The sequence below is a fragment of the Schistosoma mansoni genome, chromosome W, assembly GCF_000237925.1.
Source record: "Schistosoma mansoni strain Puerto Rico chromosome W, complete genome".
NCBI classification, from domain to species: Eukaryota; Metazoa; Platyhelminthes; class Trematoda; order Strigeidida; family Schistosomatidae; genus Schistosoma; species Schistosoma mansoni.
This window is the reverse complement of record NC_031502.1, coordinates 44,910,039-44,928,740: the sequence shown is the minus strand read 5'-3', so window position 1 is coordinate 44,928,740 and position 18,702 is coordinate 44,910,039. Positions and strand designations below refer to the sequence as shown.

Sequence of the window (18,702 nt, the reverse complement as noted above, 5' to 3'; positions counted from 1 at the left end):
TATTAACTTGAGTGAAACTCAAAAAAAATAATCTACCGAACGTATAGCTCAGAATAGATTCTTTGGATCGGAAATGGTACTGTTGTTGTGTAAGAACACAGCAAAAGTTTGAGAAATGCAAATCACGTTAGGACTAAACTTCCCGTTTGAAAAGCGCGCCTTTCGTAGCGCGCAGGATAATCATGCATAGACTATTTGGAGGAAGAAGAGCAAGCCCTACATACATTGAGCTTACAGGGTAACTCATAACACTATTTTATAAACTGGATTTGCCCTATGGACTGCCCCCGCGAATTTAAATTAGGAAAATAAGAGACGTGTGGCATCTACTCCGTGTTCTCTCTTGGTGTCAAGTTCTCGACTAACATTGCTTGTTGTGGTTTCAGGTCTTCTCCGCCTTTTTGTGACTGCTGATTACACTTGTTACATTGGCTTTGTCATGTCTTTCGACTTTTTGGGGATTAAGAAAGCACTGTTTGGAGATAATACGCCCCGACCGGAACTTAAGTCTCTCAATATAGAGGGTAAGCTAATCTATTTTTGCATCTTCTCCTAGGTGTGGCACAATTAATTCAGGATGGTCAAGTCAACAAAATAATAACCATGGTGGGTGCTGGCGTGTCAACAGGTAATATTTTGTGTGGTGTTTGCTGTATTAAGAGTTGGGCGAGACTATAATTCATGGAAGAGCCAATCAGAAGCGTTTGAGGGATTTCAAGGTCATGGCGCCTATTTCAGTACCTGATGCTTAAGTACGGTCAGTTCACAGAGAATTTAAGAGAAGACTTGACAATTAAACGGCTACAACAAATCAAACTGCTAAGAAGTTTCTGTATTTGTCGTTACAAGTATTAAGTGACTTGTAGACCTTGTGCAAACTACCGTGATATTGTCCTTCGATGTAATATATGTTGAAGGAAGACGTTTGCTAGAATAGGAACCTTTATCGCTCGATCCAGATTGAGACTAAGGCGTATAATAATAATTGCCACCAACTGTATGATAAAAGCACCAGTAACATTGGCTGCAATAATCGCAGATGTTACTGAAGCTTCGGCTGTGCAGTAGTATGAGTATTGTAGGGACATATCCATAATAAAAATGATAAACTTACACAATCGTAGTACACACAAATAATAATGAAGCTATGTGGTCCTGGCTGAGAGGGTTCTTATGACCTTATCATGGTTCCAGAGACCAACTATTATGGATGAGTTCCTCTACCTAATGCATTACGATTTAGGAACCTTTTTCTAACATTGACAAGTTTTTGGAGTTGCTTCACTATGATATCCGTGGATCGTATGTAGGTATGCTACAGTGAAAGACCTTGATAAGTTCCTCAGACAAGTGAAACTGTTGAGTGAATAATGCTGGGATGAGATTTATGGTTAAAGCTATTAATTCCAATTCGAACGATGATCGAGTATATAACAAAAGTGTTCTCGGCTAAAAATGTATGTACAGGTACCTTAATCACAAATTACTAGTCATTCATATACACACCTTTCTTAACTTAGACTCCGCTTGATATCATCCTCAATTCTCCCCCCAACGGTTAATTGTTTTACCATCGAAATCCTATGAGCATAATCTTATAACTCATGTGTTTTTTGCTTTCAAAAAATAAAGCTGCTGGGATACCTGATTTCCGAAGCCCATCTTCTGGCATATATGACAACCTGGAAGATTTTAACTTGCCCACTCCTAACGCAATATTCACGATTGATTACTTCCGAGTAGGTATATTTCCAATGTCAGTAAGCTTGCTTTTTTCTTTTCCAGCGCGATCCCAGACCTTTCTTTGAGATTGCAAGGCGTTTGTATCGACCAGAAGCAAAGGCACGTGCTACGCATTACATAATATTAAAATTTAGCCTACGTTGGCTCATTGTTTTATCAGGTTACTTCATGACAAAGACTTACTTCTTAGGCATTATACACAGGTAATGAAAAACATTATCATCCGCTTTTTATTCTCATAGAATGTTGATAGTTTGGAACGCTTATCCGGCTTACCAGAGGAAAAGTTGGTTGAAGCTCACGGGACGTTTCACACAGGACACTGTATTAAGTGCAATAAACAACATGATTTCGAGTTTATGCTAAGTATTTACTAATTAGAGTGAGTGACATTTCTTTCTGCTTGTAGATGAAATTTTAGCCAAAAGAGTGCCTCAATGTCTTAAATGCAGAAATGTTGTCAAACCTGGTAATTACTTACTTCCAATTAGGTTATTTACAGATGTTGTACTTTTTGGTGATAGCATGCCGAAGAAATTTTTTAAGAACCTTTCGTCGGTGAGTTCTTGACACTTATATGATTACTTGTTCGAAATCAGTTGTAAAATATGGCAAATGATAAATAATCACATTCCCACATTGCCAAAGATTTAGTTTAAACGAACCACATGATTGTCAGTCAGCCAGCTACAACATAGGACGGGGCACATAAATGCATCGGTCCAAGTTGCCACACCTCATCAGCACAACAAGATGAACACCAAATTCATAGTAGTTACCTTTTCCATACAAGCATTCCATGAGAAACTATTACTCCCGGAGCACGGATTTTGCCCCCAAATGCCCTGGTACGGCCAAGAGTGGGGAGAGTCCGCTCCTTCTCGAAATGCTCTCACATGGCCAGCGAATATATAGCCTCTGCCAGGGAAGTCCTACTCACTGCCTTCTCGTGGCGGGGGTGTTGTTTACAAAATTGAGAGGACGAAAAGCGAATGTCCGGCGCTTTAACCGGGTTGGTGGACAAGGCGAGTCCACCTAGGGGAGTTGGAAAACCTTGATTCCAAATCAATGGTGCACATGGGCTCCAGTATCCTGATGGAACGAATGGCGGAAGAACCTGTCATTGGTCAACGGCTACCATGGGACTGCATCTCCTCAAGATGCTCCACTGCCTTGTGGATCAGATCTTTCGGTCAAAGGCTCCGGGTGTGGCCCCTTAAGAAAACCACCTGCTTCAGTTTGGGCACCTGGGCAGTATCACAGCCCTCAAACAAATCGAATATGATTCGTGAGGCGCATATGTATCTGGTGCTTCCTTGTACTAATATTTATGTGTTTAAATAATAATAATAAACTGACTTACAAAATCTTTGCTTAGTTAACCGAATATCCAACTTTTATTCCCATAATCAGATAAAAATAGAAGCTTAACAGAAAGACTTACTACTACAAGTGATCTTTTTGTCGAGATCCACGCTTAAAATAAGAATAGCATATTCGTTTCTCAAAAATAGTTCGGAATTATAATAATGAACAGGTTTTGAATGAAGAACAAACTCTGAGGGTTGGTACTATGTTAAGCCCATATAGATTATTTTAACCTCTGGACTGACCAATCTATCCATTCACCTCAAGCGATATTCTTAATCTGTCGTTTATTCACTTACTAACCCCGTCTGTTTTTTATAGGATCGTATGTGTTAATTACTTAACATGTGTCTGTAACTTATTTTTGTTTGACTATAAGCACGAGTCACGCTTGATTAAATCGAGTTGGACCACTTGCCATATCCACTGTGTGTCATTTCGTCTCTCTGATCGTTTACCATCACTCCCTAATACCCTGCGTCTAACCTCACTGTTACTTGCCCGGTGACCCCAACAGATGCGAGCAATATTTCTAAGGCATCTGTGATCAAATACTTGTAAATTACTAGTATCTTCTACTCTTAATGGTCACGTTTCGCAGCCGTAAAGTGGAACGGAGCGATCTGCTGAGCAGTATACTCCTCTCTTAATTGATAGACGGCTATCTCGCCTTCGCTATAAGTGACGTAAGTTGGCAAAAGCCAAACGAGTTTTCTGAATCCGTGCAGAGATCTCGACAGACAACAACCCATTAGGGCTGATCAGACTTTCAAGATAAGTGAAGTGGTTGACACGTTCGACCATCATTCTAAACGTCTTGGCTGAGAGCAGATAAGAGTTTCGTCTTTTTCCGAGATAGTCTCGCTTACACTTGACTTCTTAATTCCAGTTTCTTTTATTGGTCTGAAAAAATGCCTGATGTTACCTACAGCCGCTGCCTTTTCCATCTCTTTTGCTTTCGTTGCCCACCACTGCTCACGGTCGTTCCGCAGGCTAACCTAGATCTGGTTTGCTTTCGCTCTTCATCTTGTTCAGAGCTTGATGGGATGAGTTTACGCGAATCAGTCAGTTCAATAGACTTACAAGAAATCCATTGGTTTTTTGTAACCCTTTGGTTTAAATCACTAATAGATGTCACTGCTGTTTCCGTAGCTGTTCGTATCTTTCCAAGCAACAGCTAGGTCAGCCTCATTTTCAGAGCTACCTAAGTGTGACCTCAATTGGCTTTTACGTCACTCAGTTCAATCCTAATGGGTCATCTTGGTGTGGTTTTTCTGCGTCCAGTGAGGCGCAAGCAAATATGTGCTCGTATTAGAGCATGATTTGAGTCTAGACATGTATTCCAGTTTTCTATCGAGCCTCTGCAACGATGACTGATGGCAATATGGTCTATTTGAGTACATCGTTGGTTTGGTTCAGGGGGTCGCCATGTTAGACGATGTCTTTCCTTGTGCTTAGAATTAGCGTTTGCTAAAAATAAACGATTGTCTGAGCATAGTTGCAACAGACGATCACCATTATCTGTTCGCTGAGCCGGAATACTAAAATACCCACCTAAATGTCTTTCTGTTTGGTTTAAGCTACTTACTTGGGCACTAAAGTCACCCGATACAAGTACTATGTCTGAGCGCTTAGCTTTTTAAAGAAGTTGAGAGAGTTTTCTGTAGAAGTCATCTTTCACTTCATCCGGGCTGCAGTCAGTGGGAGCGAGGGTAGAAACGACAAAAAGGCGACGACGTGTGTCCCTATCCTTCCGAGTTCTTACGGAGCCGTTTAGCCGAACAGAACATAGGCGACTGTTAACGAGGATCCACTCTCATAGTGTTTGTTCTGCTCTCGTATTAAATGCTAAGCATATACCTGCCAGTCCACCAGAACTAGCCATCGGGACACCAGATACAAGGAGGGTGTATCTTGTCGGCTTTCCGTTTCGGTGAGGTGAGGTCACGTGAATGACCACACTAGGATCCTGTATGTGTGTTTCGGAGACACAGCATACATCAATTGCACGAGATTCTAGGGTTTTAGCCAAGGAGGCTTGCTGGCCGATTTGACACAGGGTGTGTACTTTGAAGACTCCAATGTGTAGTTTGGAGCGAGGTTTCAATAGATCTGGGACAGTGTTTCGCGCACTAGAATCGTTGACCATGGTGACACTTGAGGAGGGAGTTTAGAGTTCAAAGTCGAGGTAGGAGGAATAATAGGAATTGAAGGAGATTGATTATGAATACAGTGATTTTGAGTGCTGTTAAATGTATGAGGACGGTTATCACTTTCCGGTCGCCCATACCGTGGAAGGGTTCTTCAAGAGGTACATGGAAAGGAAATTGGATTAGTGGTGGTCTTGGTGATCTGAGAGCGTGACTGTAGTGCTCAAGGGACAACTGCTTGAGGTCGGTCACACTCGGTCTTTTTGTGAGTAATTTTCGTGTTAGCTTCGTACTTGTTAGGACCTTACTGCTGGAGACGGAAATCCGTGGGATAAGGCGAAGTGTGCATTTTTAGGGTCGACCTTTCCTAACCCCACCCTTCCTTGTGGGAAGGCAGCATCGCTGTTATGCTGATTATCTGAAGGAAACACTTTCCTGCCGTCACACCTCTGTACAGTCATCAGTACGACTTCGCATTCGGACCTTTGGTTTGCTGCCTTTAGTCTTACCGCTCCTCAAACGACCTGTCTGGCATGGTAGGACCTTGAGGAACCATTGTTCCAGTCAGTGTGGCTCCCACATAAACGCATACTCAAAGCCACATGGACTTAACCGGATCACACTACAAAAACAAATCGATCATATATGCATCAATTCAAAGTTCATAAGGACGATGGAGGACGTGAGAATCATAAGAAAGTCTTTCGAGAAAGGCTTCGACCTTGACTATACGGATGGTATTGTCTTACTGTGTGACGATATCCAAGCCATGCAATCCGCACTTAATCAGTTGGCAATCAGTGTCCGCAGGTATGGTATGTGCTTTGCATCTTTGAAGTACAAAGTACTACAAGACTGGCAGGACCCTGATCGTGCACTCATCCTAGATAGTGAGTGGATAGTAGTGGTTGAGATCTGGGTAGCTACATATGTGGTGGTGGTGACGTGAGTAATGACATCAATTCACGTATAGTGAAAGCCAAAGGGGCTTATGCCATTCTAGGCGCCTTCTTGACGTTAGTCTGGCTGTAAAAGGTCGGATCTACAACGCGTCGGTGAGAGCAGTTTTGCTCTATGCTTGTGAAACCTGGCCTCTCGGAGTTGAGGATGTTAGATGACTCTCTGTGTTTAATCATCGTTGTCTCCGAAGGATTGCTGACATCCAGTAGCAACACCATGTTGGTAATACAGAGGTTCTGCATCTCGTGTTCGGCTGTTCTCAGTTTTCAACAGAATTTTCGGACTTTTGAGGGGTCGTTTTGTAATGAGAATCGACTCAAAAAGTATATTCATGTCGTTTGAACTGGAACTCAAATGTAATACTTGCATGAACATCATATAAGTGATTTAGGATCCGGTAATTGATCCCACATCATTGGGGATCATACTAAATTGGTTTGATTGGGAAGTTTCTGCGTAATCATCTCAACCATTTAGAATTGTGGTGCGTGAAATTCATGCTAGCGATGTTTTTTGATGTAGATTTAAGCTTATGTAGAAAAATCGGGATTATTGGATTGATTTCCTTTGTAGAGTTGAGAGTTTGTCATCAAATAGTATTGTGTTCGACTGTCGTTTGATTTATATACTGATATAGATGTTACGTCTTTGCAAACCCAACCTTTCTTTCATGTCTGAAGATGAGAAATGAAAAAGGAGTTTTCTCAGTTAACCAAATCAGATATATACACAAACTTATGCAGGGACATTTGTCCTCTGATTAAGTGAGCTAGATTTCAACCACTAAAATTTATCCGTATCTTAAATAATGAAGTCGAACCTCGATCTAGTGTGCAATTGTCAACATCTCTCAGCTATCGTTCGACCCTAAACTGATTGGCCCAGTGTACCAACTATCCATCAAACTATTTTGTAACCTTTCCTTTTGTATTGTTTTCATCTCTTTTTGTGTCAAGTTTGGTGACTGTTAAGTTCGAAGCATCTTGTATTTATAATTAATGCTTATGTACAATGGGTTATGTAATATATGTAAAATTGACCTCAGTTAATGCCAATTATAGATTTTCACTTAGTACCTGACTTCATAATTCAATTCTTACTAAATTAAGGATCTCAATAATTGTGATTTACTCATCATAATGGGCACTTCGTTAACTGTATTACCATTCTGTGCTATGATTCATCGTGTTGGTAATGATGTCCCGCGACTCTACATCAATCGAGAATATAATGATGGATCTACTGAGTCTGTAAGTTTGTTTCAGTCTGTAAATGACTATCATTTATTTGTTATTTGTATTATTATCTGATTATTTAGTATCATCTGAAAACTGATCACAGTAAATAACTCGATGACACCTAGATCTAAACTAATGTTGATCGAGGTTACCATTTTTAAAGTGTCTGAGTTTAAACACGGTTAATCAGTTTTGTAGTTACCTGTTGCATTCAAAGTTAACTATACTGACTTATTCGTACACAATTTTCCGGCACCATGGCTGCATGAAACTCCGCCTGTAGCTCTTCTAGAGTTGCTGCCGGTCTCAAGCCCTTGTAAAGGAGGAGGGTTGTACATGGGGTTGGCAACCACATCCCGTAGGAAAAAATCGCCAACCAGATTAAACAAAGTAAATCATTTAAACTCTACCCTGGGAGTTGAAGGCAGAAATATGACGCCTCATGATGGAAGCCAAGATTCTTCGGAAGTCACGGGGCCAATGTCCCTTCCAACAACCAGAGCAACACTCTTTATAGGTACGTGAAACGTCCGGACAGTGTGGGAAACCGGGAAGACCAGTCAAATAGCAACGGAAATGAGAAGATACAACTTTGGCAGTACTTGGAATCAGCGAAATCCATTGGACACAAACTGGACAGCAAAGACCAGATACGGGAGAGATGCTTCTGTACTCCGGTCACGATGAGGAAAATGCTCCACACACTCAATGATTTGCTCTAATGCTGTCCAGAGAAGCACGAAATGCACTGGTAGGATGGGAATCTCACGGATCCAGAATCATCAAAGCATCACTGAAAACAAGAAAGCAGGAGATCACAATCAATGTTATCTAATGTTATGCTTACCTCTCCAATGATAGCAACGGCAATATTAAAGATCAGTTCTGTGAAAGGCTGCAGTCAATCATAGCGAAGTGCCTAAGAACGGACCTCACCATCCTGATGGGAGATCTAGACGATGAAGTCGGAGTGGACAACACAGGATATGAAGATATAATTGGATGACATGGACTGGGAGAGATAAATGAAAATGGGGAGAGATTTGCAAACCTACGTACATTCAACAAATTGGTTATACGTGGCACAATATTCCCCCACAAACGCATACACAAAGCTACATGGATCTCGTCGGATCATACCACCGAGATTCAAAAACAGAGGAAAAGATAGGTAGAATACTTTGAGAAATTGCTGAATAGACCAGATAAATCGTATTTGTATCAACAAAAAGTTCCGAAGGACAATGGAAGGTGTGTGAGAACCAGGAGAGGAGCTGACATAGCTTCAGATCACCACCTGGTTGTGGCCAAGATGAAAATGAAGCTAAAGAAACACTGGACAACTGGGGAAACAGCATTACAAAGGTTCAATACAGCCTTCCTTCGAGATACTCACAAACAACCAATTCAAGGTAACTCTGAACAACAGGTTCCCAGGTTTACAGGATCTGCTGAAAGAACAAGAAACTACGATGGGGGACAACTGGAAAGGGATCAAAGAAGCATTAAGTCAAACTTGTCAGGAGGTTCTGGGTCGCAAAATGCGTCACCATAAGTAATGCATCTCCATGGGGACCCTGGACAAGATTTAAGAAGGGAAGAACAAGAAGACAGAAATTAACAACAACCAAACAATAACATAGAAAATCAAGGCACAAGCTAATTACATAGAAGCGAACAGTCAAGTGAAGAGAAGCATAAAAGTTGACACACAAACCTTCCTATAGATGTCACTCCACCAAGGACCGAAAAAAATCAAGAATGGGAAAACAAAAGGACCTGACAATATACCAGCTGAAGCACTGAAGTCAGACATTAAAGTAACTACAAAGATGCTTCACCTTCTATTCAAGATTTGGAAGGAAGAACAAGTGCCACCGACAGGCTGGAAAGAAGGATACTTCATCAAGATTCCAAAGTAAGGAGATATGAGCAAATATGAAGACTACTGAGGCATCAACCTGTTGTCATTACCAGGAAAGGTTTTCAACAGTGTTGCTGAACCGGATGAAGGACTCAGTAGGAAAAGTTTCCAAAAGAGTGTTGTTGAATTAAATAAAAGGTTCTGTAGACTCTCAACTTTGAGATTAACAGGCTGGATTCCGTAAGGATCGGTCGTGCACAGACCAAATTGCAACACTACGGTAATCGTGGAACAATCAGTTAAGTGGGACTCGTCACTATACATCAACTCCATTTGCTGTGAGAAGGCGTGGACAGGTGAACACCATGGAAACCTCTTCGACACCATGGAGTTCTTAAGAAGATTGTCAACATTATCCAGGACTCATACGACGGACTACAGTGCAAAGTGGTGCATGGAGGACAGTTGACAGATGCATTTCCAGTAAGGACCGGAGTCAGACAAGGCTGTCTACTCTCCCCCTTCCTCTTTCTTCTGGTGATCGACTGGATTATGAAGACCTCTACATCTAAGGGAAGCACGGAATACAATGAACATCTCAGAATCAATTAGACGATTTGAGCTTAGCAGATGATCTAGCCCTTCTATCACATACACACGAACAAATACAGACATAAGTAACCACTGTAGCAGCAGCCTCAACATACACAGAGAAAAAAGCAAGATTCTCAAATACAACACGGAGAACACTAACGCAGTCACAATTGATGTAGAAACTCTGGAAGATGTGGAAACTTTCACGTAATTGAGAAGCATCATTGATGAACGCGGTGGATCTGATGCAGATGTGAAGGCGAGGATTGGCAAAGCAAGGACAACATTCCTACAATTGAAGAACATATGGGACTCAAAACAACTGTCAACCAATATCAAAGTGAGAATCTTCAATACGAACGCCAAGATATTGTTACTGTACGGAGTTGAAACGTGGAGAGCTACGACATCCATCGTCAAGAAGGTACAAATATTTATAAACAGTTGTTTATGCAAAATATCCAACATTCACTGACCGGATACTATCAGCAACAGCATTTTATGGGAGAGGACAAACCAGCTTCCAGCTGAAGAGGAAATTAGGAAAAGACGTTGGAAGTGGATAGGACATACATTGAGGAAATCACCGAACTGCATCACGAGTCAAGCCCTAAATTGGAATCCGGAAGGGAGCGGAAAGAGGAAGGCCAAAGAACACATTACGCTGAGAAATTGAAGCAGATATGAAAAGGATGAACAACAACTGGAAAGGATTGCCCAAGACAGTGTTGGATAGAAAGTGCTGGTGGGCGACCTATGCTCCTCCTCGAGGAGTAACAGGCATACGTAAGTATGGTTGCATGAGGGGTAGTTTGTTCATAATATAGCTCCGTAAAATGAAAAGTAGTTGTATTGAACTGAGTTCCACGAATCTGTCACTATGTCATGGGCGGAGTCCTTAACATAATTCGACTAATCGTCTGAAGGCCTTTTCGTATATAGGTTATAATAGATGACAGCGCAAGTATTCCCCACTTTCCTCATCCAGTGACTGCTATACCCAAAATTGTATGTTGAGGTAGATAGGGGTCTACAAAAATATTGTCTTTCGAAGGTTTACCTTCACAGTTATTAGTGCGAGGACTGTGATAGCTTCACACTACCTAACTTATCTCTATTTTGTAAAAATTGATATCCAAGTTGAATGCTCGTCAGCTTCTGGTTTCAGTCAAGCTACTAAGTGGCTATTTTCTGAGTATGTTGTATGTTTCTATAGGAGTTAATAAATAGTAACTGATAAAGTATTGGGATATGTAGAGTCAACCTTCAGTAATGTCTCTGTCTTTGTCACTAATTTTTATGCGATAACTAGCAAGTAGTGACACGCTCCGTTAATATTATTAACCTTAACACTGTTTTATGAGATATTTATCACATTTTATTGTCTCGCACAAATACTTACTTAATAGGCTACCGAAAATTCACAAACATGATATCCTATATTATACCCATAGTGGAATTCACCACATAAACTTTATCCTAATGTCTAAGTTGTATCCTAAAGCCCTAATGCATCTTTATACTTTAGTATTCCAAATCATATATGTTTGGATTTTATTCATAGTTTACTAGGGGATGATAATACTATGTAGCAGATGACCATTAAGCATTAGTTCAATCATAAAATCTCTCAAACTATACTTCATTTCAACGCTGTTTTCCCTCAAAGGGACTTTATAACAACAAATGAATGGAGAAGTTGTGGGATCGCCGATATCTAATATAGCTAATTTATGTCCCATATCGGGTCGCTTATTTTTGCCAGTACCATCAGATCACTCACCTGGCATATATGTAGGTGAAACATTTGCCATTATTAAAAATACCCCTTACAAATTCCTTTAAGATAATAAACACGTTTAATTCATTGTTTTATTTGTTGTTTGATAAATATTTTTTTCGAAAAACATCAAACTTACTTTCGAAAAGGAAGATGAATATAGTAAACTACCTTCCTTAGACTGTTTAGTTAATAGGAATACCAATAGAAGTCTGAATGTAACCATATAGTGGAAACTGACACATTCAAGTCGGTACATTGACTTCGACTCAGTACTACCATTCTTTGCAAAAATTACTTTGACCCTGAATCTTTTCAAAAGAGCTTCCAAAATCATTACGCCAGAATAAGACACTGTAAGACAATGAGGAGTAATGTAATAAACATCCTACTAACAATTTTTCCACGAATATTATTAAAGACATTAGAATAGAGCTACCCATCTATGAAAATAATTCCAGTGAAAGATCTTAGATTGGTACTGTGATTTTACCTTACCGTCAAGGCACGACAGAATAACTACAACTGATCTTGAAAACATACGAAACTAAAGCTTTCTATAAAACAAACACCATGCTGCGGAACGTTTTAGTTAGAGTTAAGGATAAGATCCTTTTTACAGCCACGCTAAATAATATCTACCAATTAGTTTCAGTTAATTGTGGTCTGTTCTACATTGGAGAGTGTTCTTTTGAAATATAAACTCGTGCTAAAAGACGTTTGAGCTACACAAAAGGTCTTGATAACCCTGTAGAGTTGTAAGATCTACAAATCAAATTAATAATAGCAATACATTCTGTATTCAATAATCACCGAATTAATACTAAGTATCTCAAAATAATTCAAAAAATGTTTCCCAACTACATAGAGAGGTGAGTTGCCGAACCGTTTTGTATCGTGCTGAAATCCTCTTCTCTCAATAGTAATGTAGGCCTGAATATTTATCCGACTTAAACTGTTTTTTTAAACCATCACATTTGAATCTATTCATTTTCTACACATTCTACACTACTTATTACAAATTATACATTTTTCACAATCACTATCGTAGACACAAGTAAAAATAATGATGCCTCAGACTGAGTCACTTTGACCAAACCATAACATGACATTGTCATATTCCAACCTATTATGATTTTCATTGCACTAAAAATATTTTGCTTTGTTTCCTTCATACTATTTAAAATTGTGAATTAATTCCTGCTATTGATTTATTTACTCTAAAAAAAATGACTTACACTAATTCGCGAAACTTTAAAAATATAGATTTCTACTAATTTAGACACCACAGAAAATGTAATTATTATTTAATCAGTTATGTTTAATTTATTTCCCTGTGCATTGTTTTACATCATTTTTATTGAGGGTTTATCTTCATTCATTATGCGGTTTATGGTGGCTGGTTTTAAACAGAATTATATGAAATGGGGCAGGTCTGATAATAAACGTGATATATTTTGGTCGGGTAATGCTGATGATGGTGTAGTCAAAATATCAGAACTTCTTGGCTGGAAGGTAAGCGCATCAATCCATTTTGTGTATAAGATATTTACATATGTTCCATTGTTATGTGACACATTGGTGTGAATTGAAGGTTGTTTTGTGTTTATTGTAATCTATGTCCTTGTCTTCCATTATTGTAAGTAACGTATAAATTTAAATTTTTCATAACTGACGTTTATTGGAATAGACTGTCATTAGGCTTCAATGTTTCCATTCCACCTTAAACCGCTCTAGGTGTTTCAAATTTTTTCTATTTATCGTGTATCGTACTAATTCTTCTCATCTTGATTCAAGTTGATTGCCATTCAAACCTCTCAGAATCATATCAATTAAAGTCACCACACAACTCAACAGCATAAAACGTTGGGAAATTGTGGAAATGAATTCACAAGATATAGTAATGTGAATTATATAAGTTGTCATACTTTTTGTTCGTAATAAAAAGGGTGTATTACGATTCAGTTAAATGACCAGTGAAGAATTTAGCTGCACGAATTCTAGCCGACTCTTTACAAAGATGATACTTCCCAATTCTGTCTGACTCCAGTTAAATTGTATGCTGATTGTTATCAAATTATACATGCCATCAACTCTCGTATATTTCTATCGATTTAGTTCGCGTTAGAGGATAATGGAATAAAATAAACCGAATACGAGATTGCATTTTGAATTCGTATATTTCGTACACTCATTGGTCCCACCAGACAATCAGGGGGACGAAGTGAAGAAAGCGAAACGAAACGAAATGAAGTGACGCTCAGCGGAGGTGAGTGAGTCAACTTGATTTCAATCGAGTGTGACTCAATATTTATATTCAGACAGGAATAAGTTATAGACACGTAATGAATAGGTTGAGTAATTAACATACAGACGATCATATGAAAACAGTCAGGGTTAGTAAGCGAATGAATGACAGGGTCAAAATGTGGCTTGAGAAAAATGGAGAAATTGGTTTGTCCATAAGCTAGAATAACCTATATGGGCTTTGAAATACTACAAGCCACTACAAGTGTACCAAGGAGTCCTGAATTTCGTATCCATTTAACCACAAGAAAAACATACATGTGTAGACCCTATTTATTTAAACAGTGGTAATTCAAGTACAAACAACATTTCAAAGTTCAACCAATGATACAAAAGTTTCTAGGGGAAGTAATAATTAAATACACATGTTTCAATATCACTTGGTAATGTAAACATCTTTTGAAACAAACCAGTGACCAATTATGTTCATTTTAGAAACGTTCTAAAGGAACTATATAAATAAGTTTCGGAAATCTTCGTCGTCTTTCAGAAATCTGTTTATTCACAATATAGTTAACTGTACAATTTATCATATATTTAAGTGGTCGAAAGTAGATTGGGTGAAACTGTCACTGATTGCATCCAAAAGCAAAAACTATGCCACTATTATTTAATATACATTCAAACAGATTTTTGTATATTAGATGTAATCTAAGAGAAGCATGTATGGCAGTGGAGTCACTGACTTAGTGGTTAAGGCATTCGACTTAAAGCCACTAAGTTTCATGTTCGAACACTTGGGGATGCTAGATTCCCAAAACTCACTTGGTAAACGTCTTATTTTTGCAATTTTATTTCAGAATTTCTTGTTTTCGCGTCAAAAGCGCCCATTTTCACCTTCAGATTGTTTTTCTTACTTGGAAGAACCCTAAATGTCGTCGGTTCGTTGTCTCTTTTAATGTTATTTTGTGACTTTTCCGAAGGACATTTTTATGCTTATATATATATATATATATATATATATATATATATATATATATATGCGCTTGAGTTGTGATTGTTGTTGTTTTTTGTGCTTGTGGAATATATTTTCCCTCTGGTTAGCGGGGCTGGGACATATTGGAATAATTTAGCTGTCTTGTTATTGTGTTGCTGAGTCTTCGTTACAAATAATTTACCAACACCATTAATATCTATAAATTGTTTTATTTTTCACCATTCATTAGTTTGATGGTTACAGGTTTTTTATTTTATGGCACTTTATTATTTAATCTGCGTAACTATAATTACGTATGAACTCACACATTACCACCGGTTAAATTCTTTCGCTTTGTTTTAGGATGATCTTTTGAGATTAAAAAAGGAAACGGACTCTCGCTTAAATGAAGAGTTTTTAGCAAAGAAATCCCAAGACAAAACTAATGGGCAATGATTGAATTGTTCTATTCATTCTGATAGACTGAAGTGATTATCAATATCTAATGTGATTTTACTGGTCTTCTTGTCTTTTATTTTTTCTGAATTTATTTTAAATGGAGTATCTATGGAATTTTTCAAATTATTTATCTTGAATTATTTTAGACTGTGAATAAGTTCCATTCAAACAAATTTCCATCTTGCTTCTTTTTATGAAATAATAGATTGTAAAATTCATGTTTGATTTTTATCAAAAATATTTGACAAATTTTTCTTCCGAATATATAAGACTTGTGGGTCATGTAAATAAGTTTTATAAATTGCAATCATTCTGCTGATAATGACAGAGTTGACTGAAGGTTTAACTTTGAAAGTGTTGTGTGGCTCCGTGTACGACAGTTGATGCTGATACTCAAGCTTTTTATACACGAGTCGACTGAATATTCCTGCATGGCAGTGTTATAATTCCTCTTATTACGACTCAGCTATTCCTATTGCTTAGTATTCTTGGACACCAATCCACTCGATAAGTCCCCAAACCAGAGCACGGTTGAAAAGGAACGAAATTATACTCCAAATATCAATGGTAGTATATCAATAGAAGTAAGAAGCACAAAAAGAACGACATTAATATACTTGTATTTTTTACATGAGAATATTTTAGGGTCTTCTCCAACCATCCACTAGTGCGGATGGGATAACAATTAACCAATCAGCGTGCGCCAACACAATCATGCACGGAATGTGCTTCAGTCCGATTTATGCCCCGATAATAGGCAGGGTGGATTTATCCGCTCATTCTCCTAGTTGTTTAACTTTTGTAGGAAGTATGAAGTCGGTTAAGACAATGTGATAATCGAAACTAGCTGCATACCATTTCGAGTGGGTAATAGGGATTAAGCGCCCATTAATTTATAAGGTGACCATCCCATAAGCAATACAATCCATTTACTCTTTCAACTACACTTTGTTTTCGGAATAACTGAAACCAATCATTTGAGCACTCACTAATTAAGAACGGTTTTGCCTCACCTATTTATATATTATTCTGTAGTTTCAGGTCTTAACACTTGCTGATACAACTGTATCATTTTAGTGTTCTTAGTTTGTTTAAGAAAACTGTGCTTTTGTGACCCGTTTAAGTAGCTAACATCAACCGTCGACACAAGAGTAGTCGTTCCCGGGTTTTGACAATCAGCGTGTAGTGAAGGAGAACACAAGTGAGGACAATCAAGGTATGTGAATACAAAACATCTTGATAAAGTCTGAGAACCATGCAGTAAATACTTCATTTGCCAAATGCCAAACATCAATCATTCTCTTCGATCTTCTACCTACAGGCATTTCACCGACCGATCATACGTACTACTTATATCTGTCGACACTCCGCTAGTGTTGTTGGTTCTTTATCTTTTTTAATCATTGACAAGTAATATATTACCTTATAAAATCTCATGGGCAGGTAGTACACATTACTTGCCTAATCATGAATAAAACATCTAAATAATTTAAGGACCCTAGTACGAATCCCATCAAATTCTTTATATGCATATGGGAAAAATGATGTATTGGTTAGTAACAAAAGTCTATTCTTGGAACACTCAGTGATATCAAGTGGATATTATTCGTCTTGGGTGTCGTATTAAATTTCCAATGTTTCATCGCCATCTGCATACACCCGACTGTGTTTGCTCGAATGTTTTATACTCATTAAGTACTACCAGATAATTGACCTAGAAATTATCTTAAACTTGATGCTTTTTACCATTTTGTCTAGGAAGAATTTACAATAATTGGAAGTAATTTAATTGAAATTCTAACTAATATTTTCCAGAATGGTCCAATTAAAGACGGATAAACACAAATGAACTGTGTTTGGAATACGTAAATTTAATGGGATCATGAGTGAAGAACTTATTATTGTGTTTAAACATCACAGGGTCATTTCTTAAATAACATCAAGCTTTTTCTTAATTCATATAAATCCAAATAGCATTCTTCAGATAAAAGTAGCTAGTGATATGTTATTTGTCAAGTAGTCTTTATAAATTTGATGAATAAACTCTCTTTTCAGGTCAATTTTATGGTCTTTTTCAGGCAACCTAATCAGTACAAACAATCGTCTCAAGTATTGATGGCAAATTTGTAAAATTCCTCAAAGATAACCTGTAGGTCTGCGAAATAATAATGCATAGTAATAATGTCAGTCCCGCCAAAAATTGATGACATAATGGCTAGGATTGTGGTGTTTGAATAGACCAATGATTTCTTTGTATTGATGACTGCTGGATTTTGAATTCCAAATACAGTACATTCGTCCGTGTTCATCTAATACATATTGATTAAGTTGAGTTATTGCTGGGATCGTTAGTTTATACTATAATTCAAATCATCACATTGGCGTCGCGACAGAACCTGTGATGGAATGGTTGGATATAAATTCAGATTTTAATGCTTTTGAGGAATACATGGAGAGGTTCGAAGTCTGGGCTTTGACCAAGGAAGATGATGAGGACTTTAATATTGTGGCCCATTTTCTCACATTCATCAGAAAAGAAGCATACAGCCTTATAAAGACTTTGGCACCTCCAGACAAGTCAATTTCACTCACTCAAGCAACTACTACTGAACCATGTAAAGTATACAAATTTCGAGTGCGGTGTAGCTGTAAATAATTCCCCAAAATCAATAGCTCATTAAGTGTTCGACATTAGATGCTGACCACGTTGTTTTAATTGGACTTGTTTAACTGAAGGCTTTCGGTAATGCATCCGTACCAGATCACGTTACGATCCAACGTAGGACACAGCTCCTACGTTCGCTAGCCAGATAAGAGTAAACGTTTCTCGATATATTGATAACGTATCAAATGCATCTTTCCTACCTCTTCTCGTCTGACTTCTGATTTCAACTGGTTGGGGAACGCTTCGAACATAGGTGTTACTAGTTTAGAGTTGCAAAACTTTAAGACTAGTCGTATCTTCAGCGGTAAATGAGGAAAATTCGATGAAATGACTCGCGAGAACGTCAGGAATTCCACCACCTTACTACGTCGTTGCAGTCCAATACGTAATGAAGGTTATTCAGACAACAATTCATTGGGTTGTGAAACAGTTCACGAAGATGAGCACAAGTTTGGTAAATGCTTGCTCTGCGGCAAGTTTCGCCCACGTAATTCATGTGTATTTCATAATTCTGAATGCTTTAAATGTGCTAAAACTGGACAAATTCAGTCAGTTTCTAATACCGTAGTTCATTTCGCTGAAACTAATGCTAAGGTAAATGTTCCCAATGAACACTTGTCTTTATCCAAGACTTCTAGAAGCGGTATAACGTCACATA

General features: G+C 38.2%; 1 protein-coding gene across 3 annotated transcripts; it reads left to right on the top strand.

Moving 5' to 3' along the window:
* Positions 1–297: 297 nt before the first annotated feature.
* On the top strand, positions 298–15,376 carry Smp_084140.1 (putative chromatin regulatory protein sir2; the record flags this gene model as incomplete). 3 transcript variants are annotated; one of them, XM_018789849.1, is made up of 11 exons in its annotated part: positions 440–524; positions 557–628; positions 1,633–1,739; positions 1,786–1,842; positions 1,878–1,946; positions 1,986–2,109; positions 2,153–2,212; positions 2,246–2,301; positions 7,331–7,471; positions 13,063–13,212; positions 15,284–15,376. In XM_018789849.1, the coding sequence occupies 11 exons, from the start codon at positions 440–442 to the stop codon at positions 15,374–15,376; spliced, it is 1,014 nt and encodes a 337-aa protein (XP_018655253.1). The 3 variants fall into 3 exon arrangements, with proteins under 3 accessions (XP_018655252.1, XP_018655253.1, XP_018655251.1); XM_018789850.1 differs by having other exon boundaries at positions 298–524; positions 2,153–2,301; XM_018789851.1 differs by lacking the exons at positions 440–524; positions 557–628 and having other exon boundaries at positions 748–1,739.
* Between the last annotated feature and the right edge of the window lie 3,326 nt (positions 15,377–18,702).